At 48.5% G+C, this 15,582-nt stretch overlaps 1 protein-coding gene and 1 long non-coding RNA gene across 2 annotated transcripts; both read left to right on the top strand.

Moving 5' to 3' along the window:
* The first annotated feature begins 1,069 nt into the window (after positions 1-1,069).
* Positions 1,070-4,284, top strand: LOC135384226 (uncharacterized). The gene is made up of 2 exons (XR_010420297.1): positions 1,070-1,564; positions 3,840-4,284. It is a non-coding gene; the product is annotated as an uncharacterized LOC135384226 (long non-coding RNA).
* Positions 4,285-13,209: 8,925 nt separating this feature from the next.
* LOC135385129 (endothelin-converting enzyme 1-like) lies at positions 13,210-14,343 on the top strand. The gene has a single exon (XM_064614305.1). It carries the CDS (start codon positions 13,210-13,212, stop codon positions 14,341-14,343), a length of 1,134 nt encoding a protein of 377 aa, XP_064470375.1.
* The last annotated feature ends 1,239 nt before the right edge of the window (positions 14,344-15,582 follow it).

The raw sequence follows: 15,582 nt of genomic DNA, 5'->3' as shown, positions 1-15,582 counted from the left end.
AGAACCTGTCCAGGATGCATTGCGTTCGCCCAACGCGCTTTCGTCTACGGAGCAATGCATAGGATGTCACCCCTGTGCTCAGAATGGAGCCCGTACTGAGAACTTCTATGAGAAACTCTACTATAACACGTAATCTCAGTTCAGTCAGTAGGAAGACTTACTTCTGTTGGCACGTGTTGTTGCCCATTGCTGGGATGGTTTCTAGCCCAGCTGATTCACTCGGATTATATTAACTGTCAAATAAAATAATACAATTTCACCCTCAGCTTTGTGTACTGGCGTTCATGCACAGCAATGGAATACCTGTGGCATCGGGAACAGCCTGGAAAAAGGGGGAAGCAGTGACATAGTCGTATAAGCAGTGTATAAGCCCCGTTCTGGACTTGTATGCGAAAGCTTATCTAGGTTATCCCTAGGTTATCGTGCGTATATCGGAGCCAATCACGGTGGTGTGTGAGTGTTACGGGGAATCTTATCTACTGAATGGTTCCGACTGATACGGTTCCACGTATACAACCTTATCGACGGTTTCCTAAAAGTTTCTAATGCCTCTATACCACCACATTTCAAAGCGCGAATGTCCTACTGTCATAGTCATATCTGCTAAGTGTGACGTATATCAGCACGGCCACATCCCCCCCTTATCAGACGTTGATTGCTTCAATTTCGCCCATCGCGGGTACTCCCTAGCGGTACCAGGTGCCCTTTTGCACATGGGGTCATGTGGCCATGACGGTGCGATGAGCGGCAGTGAGCCCTTGGTAGCGCCCACATGGCCTTTCTTGTCGTATATAATCGCCGTTCAGCACACCATTCATTCTAGTTCACCATATCGATGATGCGGCCAAAATATTTTTTCTTAACGCCAAACCCCCACATTGCGCTTTCTCTTTTGTAGCATTACATCGTAGCACTGGTGCTTCTATGTTTGACTCATTTCCGTTACACGCAATTTGAAACTACCGGAATGTGGCAGATAAAGGCAATTTGAGGCTTCTGTTGTGTTTGTCTGCCTGTTTGCCTCTGAACGATTCATTACTTTCCATCGCGTTAAAACGATCCCCGCACTTTATCGGCAGTTCAACGATTGCCATCGGATTACTGCATGTTACACCACAAGAGAGACAGACCGCTTTTGTTTGTGTGTGTCTATGTAAACTAGCAAAGTTTCAGAAGCACTTCTGTATATGCGAATCATCACGTTCTTATACATACGCTTTACACGTTACATACACTTTAGACCGTCTAGCTGGACAGACGTGACGTATAGGAAACGTCAGCGCAGCGTGTGCTTACATTATTCCTCCCGTTTCTTGCAATGTTCAGTATACTTTCGGTCATGCACTTATATGGAAGTTTTTACCGCACTGACGTCAATAGCATTCTTCAGTGTGTCTGTCCGCCGAGAGTCGCTTTATAAGAAGCGAGCATTCTCCGACCAAGCATTCACGACCCGAACAACATGAAGATCGTCCTATGTTTTGGCTTGGTCCTGCTTCTGCTTTCGTGCAATGTCCTACAAGCCTTCTATCTGCAGGACACCACAGCCACGAACGAAGAACCGGTATGTATATAGCCAAAATTTCAACAAGCTTGCCCTGTATGGGTACTTGGTCTGAATCTTCGTTACCTCAGCTATGTCACGTTGTACGTATTTGATTTGTGCTTATACATTAAGCCCTACGTACTTTTCTTTTAAGCATGGCGGTGTATCAATATTTTTGTGCGGAAACGCCAAGAATTGAGACATAGGAAACACAGGACGGCACAGCCGAATCGGTATAAAAGGCAGCCAATAGGGTGAGATAAATCAGCCGCTCATCTAGATTTTGTGTCATCGTAGCGGTATGCGGGCGTTTCGGCACAGGACATTCCGGTACGGGACTTGAACGCGTTTCGTTACAAGCTGCCTGCAACATTGAGACATATCGAGCCTGTCGATGCCATTGACCCACTTGGAAAGTATCTGCTATTAGATGAATGGATTCATGTAAGGTTAATGATATTGGGTTAATGTTTTTGTGCCACCGTTGCAGTTCGCGCTTCGTTGGCGGAGTCGGTCACGGGCTGGACAAAGTTCACTGGTTCATGAGAGTGGGGTGGGGCATATGTTTAATGACATGAAAGAGAAGGAAAAGAGATTGTGAAATATTATTCCAATTATACAGTGGAAGGTGGAAATATATTATCCACCACAAATAGCTTGCTGCTTCCGAAAACGGGGACAAAGAACAGGATCAAAAGAAGAAAAGGTGCAAATAAATACAGTCTCCTTCATAGTAATAATAAAAAGAAAGAGAGAGAGAGAGAGAAACTAGGCGAAAGAGATATTATATAGGTGCTTCCTCAGTGTTGCCAGCTCGGGTTGTCACTTCCAGAGTTCCAAATCTTTTACAGGTTGGAAGTAGAGCTGTGGTCCCAAGGGAATTGTAGCGGCGCTCATATTTCGTTTAGTGTATTAAAAAATCCTGCTTTGTCATACGCTGGTCGTGCGACTGCTCTGAAAATGGGTCGAGGTTTTTACTGTCTGCAGTATACTCGTCGATGTCAGTGAGGGTCACCTTTTCTTTGCATTGGGTCAAAAGGAAAGAGAGGCCTCCTTCAGCGATATATCCATGATTGTTATCTCAGGGCGTGGTGTCGTACTGTAAAGGGGGGGGGGGGCTGCTTGATTTGTTTTATTTTATTAATTTATCCGGAATACAGTTGGCTGATTTTCTCCGCATTTTCTCGGGAATACCCCCCAATGTGCGAAAATACGGTCTGTGGTTTTTTTTTATTTACTTATTTATTTATTTTTTATTTTTCAGTTTGATTTGGAATTATTTTCTGGCGCGAGGATACGTGAGATAATGCTGCGCCGCACTAATTATGTCGATATGTTGGAGGCTAGCTGGCTTGATTCACTGCCCGTAACGTTGTATCACTGGGTGTTTTTTCGGCATATTTTGGAGAAGAGCACATGCCATATATATATGCATTCCTAAATCTTAGGCGTAACCGAATAAAGCCCTGTTGGGTACCCCGATAGCCATTCTCAGTTTATTTGCCAGCTCGTTTTTGACCCGCGTACTTCTTGGGGACGCTGCCAAAAACGTGCGTTCGTGTACATCGCCGTTCTCTTCTTTACAATACGATCGTCCCGTTACGCCATCCGTAACCGTCAGTTAACGGAAGCTCTATTCCCCCGATATGCCTGAAATTGTAAGAATAGTCACTCCGATACCGAGAAAATAAGCCGTATTAATAGCGCTGTTTTTAACATATAATAATACACACATAATTTGTTCCAGAAGATAAAAATAACGAAGACGGTTAAGAGCATCAACTGTTCACTATGTACACATTAAAAACAAGACTTTCGTGCAGTAGGCTGCACTTGTTCAAGTTTGAGGACCTGTTACAAGTGGTGAAGCATATATCAAAGAACAAGTCACATGGTACAAGAAAAAGGGTGAGAAGTACGCAGCACCATCAAGGTGCTGCTTGTCCTCAATCCTTCGCCCTTGAGCCCTAATTCCTCGTACGCATTCTAAAGCTCTTTGTGCCAACCATGGCTGCTGTGCCTATTCATGTGATGAACAAGAGAGAACTGATGTTCTGAGGCTGGGACAACATAGAAGGGACAATCACATACAAGTTGCCTAAGAAATTAACAATGAAAGATGGAAGTCACTGAAAAGGTTATCACTGAAGAAGTGCACGAAAGTCTTGTTTTCAATGTATATAGTAAACAGTTGATGCTCTTAACCGTCTCTGTTATTTTTATCTTCTAGAACAAAATATATGTTACTACAGACACATGCTGTCCTTCAATGCAGCTTATGCTTTCATTGCAGGAACACCTCGGACGCATAAAGTCCACGCCGCAGGACACGTCGTACCAGGGCAACGGACATCATTGGGCGCGAATGGTTCTCACTGGACGTCAGCAAAAACGCGAAGCATGTCGCAACCGGTTTTGTGCAAATCTCTGTTCGGTCGCGCCAAACCTAGTTTACGGTGGGTGTGTTGATCTTTGTGTGAAGCTGAATGTTGACATACCATTATGTCCAAAAGGGAAATAACAGCGATGACACTCTTATCACCTGGAGAAATTTGTGATTGAGTGCAATAAAATTAGAGAATGCAGTAATAAGAGCAGGCCCCTGTAGCACAATGTTCACCTAAAGACACGGATAAAACCTTTTAGTGACATGGATCAGCTTGAAGCACCCATTTGCCTGAAAATCATCCAGCGTGACAGCGCTCCTGTACTGCTCTCTAATAAAAATATCAAGGTAACTGTGTGGATTGTCACTGAAATGCGACAGCATTTACGAGCTCATCACGGGCATTTCCTAACAATGTACAGTATAGAAGCCTGTGGAGACTGGAGAAACTGGTGCCCTGACAACCACAAGAAGGCTTTACCCCAGACGAAGACACGATCCATAACACGTCCCGTACTGGCATCGGGAAGTTTATCGTCATTGCCTATAGATGCAAATCGAAGACTTCCTTCGTGAAGTCCGCGAACAACAGGTGCAGGAGTCGTCAACGCTGAACTCGAAATTAAGTAAGGAACAGAAAAGAAACGTAGGGGAAGCAACAAAACTAACTAGGCTTAATTATATTCAGTATATTACGTATTGCGACGTCCTCGTTGTTGTGATTCTGGACAAACCGGTACACTTTTTCTACTTTTTTGTTCAAGGACATCCAGTCGAGGCATACGGCACTATTCCGATTCAGCGCTCAATGATAATCTCTGATAATCTCTCTCTAAACATAACCCCCCATCATCCTTCTACCTGGTGGAGCAAGGCTTGGTCCTTTATGCGACGTGAGCATAAAGAATTCAACCACCATTTGTGTCACTTCTGCATTAGAACGAGTTCTCACCTTCTTGTCACAGTATCCTCAGACGCTTTCAGACATATGTCGCACAGTTCTCTTAGAAGTCGGCCCAGGACGCACATTGCCCCAGAACGTCAGTCGTGACGTTGCCCACGTCTGTGAGCCCTGTCTTCTTCTTCTTTGTCGTCCCAAGGAGAATAGCCATTAGCCACAGGGGAGGTCGGCCATAGGGCTATCAGGTTGCCTAAATATAAATGGTAAAATATAAATACACGTATTTAAATAGAGGCAAGAAAAATGTATTTATATTTATATTTAAATACCATTTTAGGGATATTTTTATTTAGAATAGACTTAAATACATATGGCCCATCTTCCCATATTTGTGGGCTTCTCCACATTAATAACCTCCCGTGATGAAGGATATCTTGTCAGAGGCTACAGGTCACTAATCCCCACGTGTTCGGGGATTTCAAGTCTTTCTAGAAAACAGTACGATGCGCGAATGAGGGCGTTGTTGCCCCCGTTGCTTCAGTCTTAGAAGCGAGGAGAGAAATGAGAACACCAGTTTGGAAAAAATGTGATTCATAACCCTCTTGTGATACTTGACAAAGCCTGGTGCCTAAAGGGAACCCTTAAAATGCAACCGTTAGCGGCAATTCTACTCAGTCATTCATTGGGAACTCCGGGCAATGGCGAGACAATTTTTGACGGGGAGTTTTTCACAATCGTTGGTGAAGATAGAAAGTCGATGAACCCACATCCTCTGGATTACCTGTCCAGGGCTCTACCAACTGAGCATCGTAACATCAGTTCTTTCATGCTCAAGAAGATGTTTCCGTTCAATGGAAAGTCGACCCACGCACGATGCTGAAATCATTACACTTCACCACGGAAAAATGAACAAATATGCGGGCACAATGTGCAGCTGATGTGCATCCACAGGTGGCTCTATTTACACAATAATTTAAAACAATAGTGTGCCTGGACTGCTCAAAATATTTACGGAAGTACTTACAGTATTTAAATACTGTCTTAATGTATTTATATTTTGTATTTAAAGCATGAAAGCGTGTAGTATTTTGTATTTATATTTAAATACACAAGAAGTGTATTTATGCCCATCCCTGCTACCTGTACTATGACTTGGCGATGAGAGTCTGGGTGGAGAATGTGACCAGCAGAGCAGAAGGATGAGCGATCACAGAGGAAGGCCACGACCCAAGCAGTCAGGTAAGGGGGAATGTTAGCATTCACTACCTCCTGCAGGAGCATAGAATGCTCTACGCTGTCATAGGCTTTAGCAACATCTATAGAGCCACCAGCGCAGAGAGAAATTCCCTCTCGCGGGTGAGGCGGATCTGGCACCCGAGGCTGGTGTGGGCCAACCGAATAGAGCAGTGCGAGCGAAAACCAATTTGTGTTCTGTTGAGAACAACAGAGGACTCTACAAACGCCGACAGCCGGCGGTGAATGATACGCTAGACAGTCTCACAAAGGATTGACGTCAGTGCGATTGACCTAGTATTGTCGAGAGAGAGGCCTCTGGAGGGCACCTTCTGAACGACGACAATTCGAGACCGCCTCCAGTCCTGGGGGATCCATGCGTGCTCCAAGGACGAATTCACAATATTCAGCAATACGCATCGATGGTTAAAGCAATGTGTCTGTGTAGCGCTTTCCTGCAGCTCGGAGCTGAGAGGAATGAGTTGCGACCCGTATAAAAGTCATGTTTGACCCAACCACCACCACCACCACCACCACCTTCTTCTTCTTCCACCACTAACCACAGTGGCCCCAAGCCTCACAGGGCGATTGGCCATGGTTCCGTGCAGGGTAATCACTGGGGGTTCATAAGACCCACGGCTTCACACGCGGGCCAAGGAGGATGGTAGAATAGTATGATTCCAGCCATAGTAGCAGGAAGGAAGGAGGCCGAAGGTGCGTGGTGATCCAGAAGCTGCCGCAGATGATAAGAAAGGCGGCGGCACTCAATCCTATTTCAAACCGCCATTTCTCAATATGGGAGGCTCCAAACGATAGGATGACGCCCAGGGAAAAGAGAACGCCTTGTCTCGCCAGCGGCTGGGCAAGGTAGCTAAGACGGGAGCGATCATAGAGGGGGCAGTGCAGGAGAAAGTGCTCCTCAGTTTCCTCTTGACCGCAGTGGACGCACGCAGGAGAGCGGCTGACACCCGCATGGTGTAAATAAAAGTTCAGGGGAAGGGCTAGGCAGCGCAGACGAGTCAGAAAGACTTCAACGTGACGGGAGATGCAGCGGTCAGTCTGCCAAGCGTGGGAAATGTTCGCATACTGGGCTGGCAGCAAGCGGAGAGCAGTCAGCCCCTGTAGCCTTCTATACCTCGCCCGCGTGATATAGAGGGCAGGGGCGAAAGAGCATCAATGAATGAGATTTTATCCAGACTGTCCGCCAACAAGTTGGGAGAGAAGCCTCAGTGACCCGGGGTCCACGTCAGAGCTTCATCCGTGATGTAGCTTGGACTCAGGGCCTGCAGCAGCTGAAGCCACTCGCAGGAGGGGCTGGCTAGGGCGGTGATGACCCATAGGGAGTCGAACAAGAGCAGGGTATGCACGGGACACCATTCTGAGGGCCAGTATGGCGAAGAGTTCGCTCTCGAACACTGGAGTTGTAGTCTGAGAAGCGGATGGGCCAGTGACAGTCCAGCTGGGGGAAGACGGCGCCGGCACCCTCCAGCTGAACCGACACAGAGGCATCGGCCGCGACGACAAAGCGAGACGGGAACTTGTTGGCGTGCGCCGAGAGGTGACCTTCAAGCCCGGGAGACGGAGCGTAGGCAAGGCCGTGCTGGAAGGCGTCGGCAACTCGCATGGCCGTGGTCGAGAGGGAGTGGTGGACACAGGAAGAGCAGTCAGAGGGGCATTCAGAGAGGACAGAAGGGATCGACAAAGACGACCTGCGGGGTGTCGGATTTTCGCCATCGCCGGGCGATCCACTGGGTCCGATGCCTGAGAGACTGGTTCCCCCTGGTTGGTAAAGGGCTGTGGCAGAGCGAAAAAGAAAGTGTTCACTGTGAGTAGGCGGAACTAACCTTCAGAGGGGGAATGCGGGCTTCTGCACAAAGCGCCTGGTTGGCCGTATACTTGGGGAGACGTATGCAAAGGCGGAGGGCTCTTCTTTCTACGGCGAATAGCCTGCCCAGGCTATGGCTGAGGCCTGTTCAGGCTCACGATAGCCAGAGAGGTGCGAGAAAAAACATTTCCAAACTCAAGAATTAGCCGCATGTAGCACTTGTACAGGGAGAGCCGGGCGCTCCTGCGCATACCACAGCGGAGGATGGTGCCAATTGCGTTCGAAGCCTTCTGGCTTATGACTTTGACATGATGGCACCAGTGAAGCATGTCATCATACCGGACACATAAGTAGCGCAGCAGGTTGGTCTCGCGGATGCTCTGGCCGGCAACATTCAGAACGATGGTCAAGGCCAGTCCGGATAGTATGGGGGAACAGCAGGACTGCAGATTTCTGGACGTTCAACGTGAGGTGGACGGAGCGCATCCAGGACGACGGCGCGAGGAATCACCTATAATAGTCACCGTCATAGTTCACGTGGGTTAGCAGACGACGAAACTCGAAGACCACGATGACTATTAGCGTCACCCAAGTGGCTAAAACCGCGATTTCCTAGCACTCGCGCGGCAACGGTCACGTGATCCAGCGCGGGCAATTTCTGTGCGCCAGGCCATCTTGACATGAAATCGCCAGACAAACCCGCCATAAGTGAACTCACCTATTCCCGCGCCACCTATTTCAAGCAGAAGAAGAAGAAGTGGTGGAGACTTGCAAGATCTGGGCAATGTGACGAGGAGACGAAGATCTGCGTTCGTTTGGCGCATATACTGTATATGTCATTAGTTACCTGCGTCTCATCTAGCCTAATTACGCCATTTGTCCTGGCCGATTCTGCCTTAGTGGCTCACGCCATCATCTCCTTGGTAGAAGAAGAAGACGAAGAAGGTGGTATGGCCCTTAGTGGATAACGGTGGATAAGTGTGGCTAAGGGCCATTTCATTTGTGGCAGAAGAAGAGGAACGGTCACTCCCCGAGGCCGAGAAGAAGAACAAGAAGGGATGGCGGATTCGGAAGCTTCCATCGTTGTCCAGGATGCCAACGGTTCTCCGTGGAATTCCTCAGAGGTATGTGCAGAATCTTTTCCCTGACCTTTTTGGACGCCGTAGAACTTGGGTCCTCACTTTGAGGCGACTCATAGTTCCATTACCACTAGCGATATCGGGTCGAGTATCCCGCCTGGGCGATGGTACTCCCCAGTCACCGTCATTATAATAAAGGGATGTAGCTCCGTATCGGGACCACTGACTTTTTAAAACAAAAACCAATAAAAACGAAAATCGAATGCTTTCAGCTAAAAGAGGAACTGATTATGAAGAAAATTAAACGGGAATGACCCTCGTATATTGCGTGAACCGTATGCAATTTTAACGCCTGTGTCGTGAAGACCATCTTCTGACCCAACCGGTGGCACATTCTCATGCCCACACCGCCTAGTGCGTGGCCGGAGGGCGTGCTCATAAAGTTTTATCCCATCGGTCGTGGGGAGCCGACAAAGTCACATTGTTGAGGGTCTACGACTCGGTTGTGCGATCGGTAATTGAGAAGGGGAGTGGTGTGTATGGCTCGGCTCGGCCTTCGGCATTGAAGGTGTTGGACCCCATCCACCACGAAGGCATACGACTCGCCACCGGTGCCTTCCGGATGTCCCCTGTGAAGAGTTTGTATGTTGAGGGCAATGAATGGTCGCTCGAGAGACGGAGACAATTTGAACATGTGAAGGCTGCGCTAAAGTACAGATGCCAGGGCGATGACCCAGTTCTACACTGTAGTGTGAACCCTGCTCTGGAGTGAATCTTCCTTACAAAGCCCTCTGTTGTACCCTCGTTTCCGTTTCGTGTGCAGGCGGCTAGTTCCCGTGTGGGATTCCGTCCCTTTGGCGTTCCCCTGCAGCAGGCAGTCCTCGATGCTACCCCTTTGGCAGAGACACCTAATAAAATCCAACTTGAAAATGACACAGTTTGACAAACAATCCACTGCACACACTGTCATTCTCCATGACTTCGGGAACCACCATGCTATCTACACTGATGGGACCAAAGTAAGCAAAGGTGTGGCGGCCGTTGCCCTTGAAGGTGATTCTATTATGACTGCACGCCTGAACGCGAACGCCACAGTTTTCACCGCAGAGCTTTACGCGATGCTCCTGGCTGTGCGGCACATTCAACAAAACGAGCTTCAAAATTCAGTAATTTACTTCGATTCTCTAAGCTCTGTGCGTGCGCAGCTCTAGGACTACCCTTCCAAGACATCCTGTCGGTGTTAAAGAGAGCTGTCTACGCACAGTGGCAGCAGGAGTGGGACATGAAAGTAAATAACAAGCTACACGTTACACAGCCACACGTTTTCCCTCCGCATCGGACTGAAAACGTCAACAGATCCTCCCAAGTTCTTTACCCGAGATTGAGGATGGGGCACACATGGCTCACGCATCACCACCTACTCAGAGGTCAGAATCCGCCAGCTTGCGCGCACTGCGGTGACAGCTTGACTGTCTTTGACGTACTGACATCCTGCCCTCACTTCGAACACCAACGCCAACAGTATTTCACCGCATTCTACAGATACCATGTCCCACTCCACGCAGCCCTTCTACTGGGTGACACTCCTCTTGTACCGTTTGATAATGTCATCCAATTTTTGACCACGTGCGGGTTACTTAGACATATGTAGGTGTTCAGCATTCCTCCGCTTTTAGCCTTTGTCACTCAACTAGATCATCATGTAAATCTCTCACCGCTCGCACTTGCAGATAGCTATTAACTACCACACTCACTTGTTATTAACATTTGTTGTTGTTATCGTCCCACATATCTCCCACATCATCTCTCCCATCATCATCTCCCACACACTTACCATAGTTTTGGCGCTCTTTGGCCTTTGTTGCCTTTGTGCCATTAAACGCATAATCTCTCTCTCTCTCTCTCAAAATGAATGGACCTGTCCGCTCCCGCCAACTTCCGGCCGCCGCTAGGCTGGCGCGGCGCGGAGAAAAACGCCGCTCGCGTGGTCCGTGGACTTTTGGCACAAGCTGTACGTGACGTACAGGCGTCGCCACCCTTAACCGTAGCTGCTTGCATGCCAGCGACGCCTTGCGCCGATGCTGGGGTGGAGGCTCTAAGACCATGGTACACGTGCGCCTCCTCTCGGTCGGTTGAGCTCAGAGTAATCGGCATGGTACGAATGGATCACCTGCTGTATAGTATCACCTTACGCCCTCGGAAAAGAGGCACAATAACCGCGCGTGTGCGTTATCGACCACGCGTTATCTAAATGCGGAAGGGCGAGCTTCAGGGGCACAATATTCTGAAATAAGTTGGAGGCATATGCAAACACTGTAGGCTCACGCATGTTTGCTCTGAGCGTTCTCTTCACTATGGTATGTGTTATCACAGAATTTTTGTTTGGTCACGTGTTTGTGTGGATGCAAATACGCAAAAGGAAACACCGATATTTTTGCTCGTATACTGATTCTCTTATCGCTGAAGTGTCCTGAAGTGATTCGTGCGTGCTTGCCATGCCGCCGCCGAGAGTGGGCGCTTGTGCACCAGGGCCCCAGAGTCTCCTCCCCAAGCAGCACAATGTACTGAAAGTCGAGTGCAATAGGGGTGGACGGGTATGTGGAAGGCCTTGAACAGACCCGTGAAACTAAAGAACATGGATAAGACACATACCGTCCACCCCTATTGCACTCGACTTTCAGTACATTGTGCTGCTTGGGTCCCCATCGACACATGGCGGCGCTGGCATGCAAGCAGGCCACGCGCTCCCGCGATACTGTTAAGGTGGGCGACGCCTGTACGTCAGAACGCTAGGGGAACTGAATGGCCAATGCTGGATAGTTTATTTGGTCACATGCCCGGTGTTCCTATATTTTTATGAAAGCGCTATAATGCGCGTGCTGAACAAGAACTGCAGAGAGTGGTACTTGTATTTTGTGTAAGGCTCACCACACTGCCGCGAAACAAATTCTGTTTCAAAAACAATCCAGGGAAAAAACATGCTGACGCCAGGAATCTAACATGGTTGCCAGATATGCTACACCGCACTAGCACGCAGTTTCCCTTGCGCTTCAAGTATAGGGGCCATTCCTGGTGTCAGCGCCTCTTGTCCCCTAGTTCTTCGAATTCGCTAATTTCTGGGCGTTTGAAACATAACGTGTCTGTGTCGTTGCTGCCTCGGTCATTTCGCGTTTTTTACGTCGTTTATAAATTCTCTCTTCCCAGCAGGGGACGACGGCCGGACAAGCCAGCAACAAAACCTACGCTATAGTGGCTTTGATGGTTTTCGCCGTCTTGGTCCTGGGCATCGCTTCAGCAGCTGTCTGGGTTCTGGTTAACAAAGAACAAAGTACGACGGAGAAAGCTCCCACACCGCTATCTCCCGGAAACGTAAAGATTCGAAAACTCTCGCCGAAGCCGAGACCTCCTGAAGCGAACTACGGAGATTATGAAGATACCACCGCGACGCCCACGGAAAGAACCAGCCCGCTGAGCGAAGACGTCTGCGACAGCGATCATTGCCGGTACGTCCGCGAGTACTTTGAGGCTATCATAGACACGGACAAGGACCCGTGTGACAACTTCTACGCGTTTACCTGTGGCATGAGTGAGCAGCTGAGAAAGAGCGGCGTGTACGTAGATAAGAGGTATCAGAATGTTGCTACACGAAATTTGACTGAAGCTATACAGAAAAATTTGGAGAAAGAACACATTCCCGCACGTGGGAGAACTCCTTTTCAGCAGTCCGCAGCGCTGTTCAGACATTGCACCCAAGTTGACAAAAATGAGTCTGCGAAAGCCGCCTCAGACTTCTTAGCTCAACATCAGATGGATCCAAGAGGAAGCATGTCCTTTGACCCGTTGGACGTCATGGTTAAATTCATATTCGAAACTAACATTCCGTTAGTTTTCAAGTTGGAACAAGAAGATTTCGGTTCTCCAAATTTTACGCTGCGGCAGATCACGAAGGTCTCACTGTTGTTGGAAGGTTCGAGTATAGGCGAAATCATGTCGGAATTATTCTTGACGCCCGTCAGCGATGACCTTGTCCAACGCATCACTGAGGCAGAGCACAAGAGAAGTGAAGTCAGCAACATGTCAAGAACTGGCAGCCCTAGTGTCAAATGGCAGCAACGCTATCAAGGTATTGGAGTTGGGGAAATTAGGTCTGGAAAACGGGGACGACACTCTCTCAAAGGCATGGACTAAAGCTCTCGAGCGCTACGAATCGTCTCGCCCCTTCAAAACATGAAGATAAGCATGACCGAGGCCGACTTTCGATTTTTTCATCGCGTCTTCGGAAAACAAAGGCTCATTTCGGATGAGGAACTGAGATGGTTATTCGCCTGGAGATGCATCCTCTACCTCTATGAAGTGGCGGTGTACAAGACCTTCTGGTGCATTAACACGGTCCTCGGGGCCATGTCAGTCGCTGCGGGTTCTACAACGGTCTTTCCGATAGTTGACGAAGAAACACTTAGCGCTGCCAGAGAAGTGGCCGAAAGAATCGTGAACGAAATTAAAGAATCCTTTAAGACCTGCTCGTGGCTCGATGAGGAAACACGCTCCGGAGCCTTGCAGAAGATATCCAAGATGAAGGTCCGCCTGGGATACCCGCCTAAACTGAATACGTCCCAAAAAGTCGATGCGTTCTACAAGGACTTCCCCGACTTAAACGGCCCTTTTGTCCTGGATTATCTAAAGCTGAACGCATTTCAAACAAAGAAGGACTGGAAAGGTGCAGCGGATGGTTTCTCCGATTATTTCTACGACCTGGCGGTCCCTCTGAACGCGAACGAAGCCAATGGCTTCAACATGATTAGCTCGAACTTCATCTCAGTGGGTGTCCCTTTCCTCATGAAACCGCTCTTTAGCGCAGGTGGCCCCCCTGAGATCAACTATGGCATGCTGGGATTCATAACGACGCACGAGATAATGCACGGCTATGATCAAGGGGGCCGTCTCAGGGATGGCACCGGGGCCTTATCACCGTGGTTTACGCGGAAGAGTCTTGCGGAGTACAAGATCCTGGAGCGGTGCTATGTAGAACACATAGACAGTGTTCCGAAAGCGAGGTCACTCGTTGCTTTCGCGCAGGAATACCAGGCAGACGCCCTCGGCACTTTATCCCTCTTAAGGGCGTACCAGAAGGCTGCCAGAGAATCCAGGGTACATCTGGGTGACGTGAAAGGCCTGTCGAGAGATCAGCTTTTCTATGTCGCACTCTGTGTACAATGGTGCGGACTACCACCTACTACATCTGAGGGAGAGACACACCCACCTCCGGACGAGAGATGCAACGTGCCTCTCATGAACTCTGCGTACTTTAGCAAGGCGTTTTCTTGCCCACCCAACTCTCCGATGAATCCGCCGCAAAAATGCTTATTTTGGTGAATGGCGCGCTAAAAATGGGCGCCATTTCCGAACAATGCGGCGTTTATTAAAGCACGACCATCGACGGAGCTGGTCTCGTTACTGCTACAACATTTTGTGCTTTAATGGCTCCAAGGTTTTTGTCTCAACTCCCATCCACGAGGGTGGTGAACACAGATTAAGATTTCGGAGGGACACCCTAGATGTTGTGCTCGGTTACATCCGCATGTAGTTTTTTTTTTTGGTTCGCGAGTTTCGAAATCTTGAAAAAAACATTCCCGATGTGAAGGGAAAAAAATTATAGGACTGTTACGACTGGTGTAATGTGAAATTCAGCGTAAGCTGTGCGTGTGGTGAAATGAGGCCGGGTGAAAGAGCGTTGAGAAATCGACTCCCTGATTGACTGATTGATTGACTGGCTGACTAATCGGCCTGGATTGATTGACTGGATTGATTGATCGATTTATTTGTGGTCGCTCGCTGAAATTGTCGGCGAGATGAGCGGTGTCCTGAACGAGGGTTGTGCTGCCGCGTACGAGGCCCTGGTTTCGTTTCATTGCTGCGCACTCTTCGTAGCAGTCGAAGAATCGCACAAAAACGCAGATTGGAGGAAACCATAACATGCCACCCATCTCGATCTCCGGCGTTGATGCAGTTCCAAGAACCTCCGTCTGACTCCACGGACCATATAACCACACGTGTGAGGTTTAAACACGGCAGCGCTATACCGCGCTCTGGGAAGACGAGGTTGGTACAACGAGACAAACAAGCACTAACGAAAGAAAAAAACTATCGGGTATATACCACGATATCGCACAGTTTAAAATCCCAGATGTTCAAAATCACCGATTTCTACGTTAAAGATTCAATGTCGAAAAATCGTGCGACGATAGCGTTGAATAATACTGACAAATCGCTCAGTTTTGCGTGATGACGTCTTGAAGAAGTCGTTGTCGTGAATAAAAACGAGTTTTTTTTGGCGACCGTTAGGCATAGCACGGCGGCCACATCAGATCGGCAGCTATAGTCGGAATTTGGTTAGGCTAGAAAAAATATATATATAATTTTTTTTAGTGTTCCTGACGGGGCTATATATATATAGGAGGGCTCCGCGTAGTTGGGCGCGCGCGCGTGCAATGTTACGCTACAGCGTCGTTTGGAATTTTGAACGTATGGGATTTTAAAGGGCGGATCCTTAACGGCGGCATTTCGTGATATATACCCTCAAACTAGTATATCACTCTCACAACACGGCTTGAC

The sequence above is a fragment of the Ornithodoros turicata genome, chromosome 2, assembly GCF_037126465.1.
Source record: "Ornithodoros turicata isolate Travis chromosome 2, ASM3712646v1, whole genome shotgun sequence".
Lineage (NCBI taxonomy): Eukaryota > Metazoa > Arthropoda > Arachnida > Ixodida > Argasidae > Ornithodoros > Ornithodoros turicata.
This window is presented reverse-complemented; position numbering and strand designations above follow the sequence as displayed.